General features: G+C 26.9%; 1 protein-coding gene across 1 annotated transcript in view; it reads right to left on the bottom strand.

Moving 5' to 3' along the window:
* Nucleotides 1–1,462, bottom strand: part of LOC120076556 (LOB domain-containing protein 15-like) — a 2,527-nt gene extending 1,065 nt beyond the window's left edge. The window contains exons 1-2 of the mRNA XM_039030422.1: nt 1,274–1,462; nt 926–1,190 (exon numbers count right to left, since the gene is read on the bottom strand). Of these exons, the coding sequence (XP_038886350.1) occupies nt 926–1,190; nt 1,274–1,287 (279 nt within the window). The 5' untranslated portion in view covers nt 1,288–1,462. The remainder of the gene's footprint in view (nt 1–925; nt 1,191–1,273) is intronic.
* Nucleotides 1,463–1,937: the final 475 nt, after the last annotated feature.

Here is a 1,937-nt window from a genome sequence, read left to right as displayed (position 1 = left end):
TCTTGTTTCTCAAAAATTGAAAACAAACCATAGGAAACCGAAAGGATGGATTTTTTTAACATAATTGAAATAGGAAAATTCGAATCATGAACCTCATAATTTCTAGCACACTCAGATGTCAATTAAGTTATACTCGATTTGACAAAACAATATTTTATCATACCCACAATCAATAATTGGATACCAAATAGGGTCTTGTAATTTTAAAATGAAGTTTATTTTCTCTCAATTTTCTACCAAGATTTTCTTTTTTCTAAAAGAATTGAATTCTAAGCCAAATTCAATTAAAAAAAACAAAATTTTAAAACTTTGATTTGATTTTTGAAAATATTGATTGAAAAAAATAGTAAACAATAAATTTAGAGAGATTTTAATTTTTAAAAACTAAAATAAAGAATTATTAAATGAAACCTTAATTTTAACTTTCATTTTAATGCCACGCCAAATATTTATATTTTTTATTTTTTAAGAAATGCCATGCCAATTATTTTGAACGGATGGAATTTAATGATATAATAGACAAAATTTAAAATTGAGAGTACATTGTAATTCTTTTTAAAAATAGAAGTACTAAATTATTAGCTAGACAAAACTACAGTAAACTAGATCTACCATTCCTGTTCATGTATTTTAAATTTATATATAGTACGTAGCACAGTCAAATTATATAGGGTGAAAAATAAAAGTTAGATCTATTCTTATTAATTTAATATACCTATCTCTAGATCTATGTATACAACTTGCCGAAATTGGTAATCAGCAGATTCAAAAGGCAATTATTGAGACCAAAGAAGAGAAAATTCTTTTTTAGGGTTTTTACCATTAACTTAAAATAGATGTAATCTAAGATGTATCTAAATATTTCTAACGTAAAAAAAATTAGTGGCATGAAATTACGTAAGAGAAATTTGATTAGGGTTCTTACCATAAGCATCTTCGCGACGTTGCTGGCACCAAAAACCTTATGAACCGAAGCGAATTTATGGGGTTCATGTGGAGAAAAATAAGGAGAAAATGGACATTCTTGAGCACACCTTCTTCTTAAAAGCTTACAAGCTGCACATGGTGTTATTGTATTCAAAGTCCCAGTTGGACTCAAAATGTATCTTCTTCCCATTAATGAATCATAAAAACCTTGATCAATTTCCCTCTTTATCTTCTTCCCTATCTCATCCACCCGTTGCAATTCTCTGCTAAACTTGAAAATCAAAATGAAAATCAGAATATAAGAATATTATTTGATAAATTGGGAATTAATTCATTCTTTGATTACCTTTCTCTTGACATTCAAGCAATTCAGTTTGAAGATTTTTGAGAAGAAGAAGAAGAAGAAGAAGAAGAAGAAACTTGGAAAAGAAAGGGAGTGTACTTAAAAGGCAAGATATACAGCAAATAATAATAATTAACAATAAAAAGGTTGTATTGTATGTTAAGAAAGAAGAGCTAAAAAGGTGAAAATATGAATGGGACTGGTGAAGTTCTTAAATGGGAAAACTTGAGAAAGATAGAAGAAAGGGGGAATTTTGTTTGATATTTGGGGTGAAGGTTTTTCAGAGAAATTTGAAGGTCTTATAACCAAAGAAATGAATATACATATATAATTGTAATTATTAATATTATATATATTATGACTGCACTCTCACGTGTGGCTTCTTAAATGCATTTTGACTTTGGAACCATGTGAATCCTTTGCTTTCTTTCTCTAAACAAATTAAAAATACATCCCCAAATTAAATACTCTTTCATTTCACACAAGTTTTCTAACATATATATAAATAGTTTAATAAATGTAAACTTTTGATCTAGAAGAGGGACATAACTAGCTACTAATTAAATCAATAATAATAATAATAAAAAAAAAACTAGCTACTAATTAAATACTTTTGTTTGTGTTTTTAAAATTTTTTTAACTTTATTTCTGAAATATAAACCAAACG

The sequence above is a fragment of the Benincasa hispida genome, chromosome 4, assembly GCF_009727055.1.
Source record: "Benincasa hispida cultivar B227 chromosome 4, ASM972705v1, whole genome shotgun sequence".
Lineage (NCBI taxonomy): Eukaryota > Viridiplantae > Streptophyta > Magnoliopsida > Cucurbitales > Cucurbitaceae > Benincasa > Benincasa hispida.
Note: the sequence above shows the minus strand (reverse complement) of the source record. Positions and strands in the feature narration are given on the sequence as shown.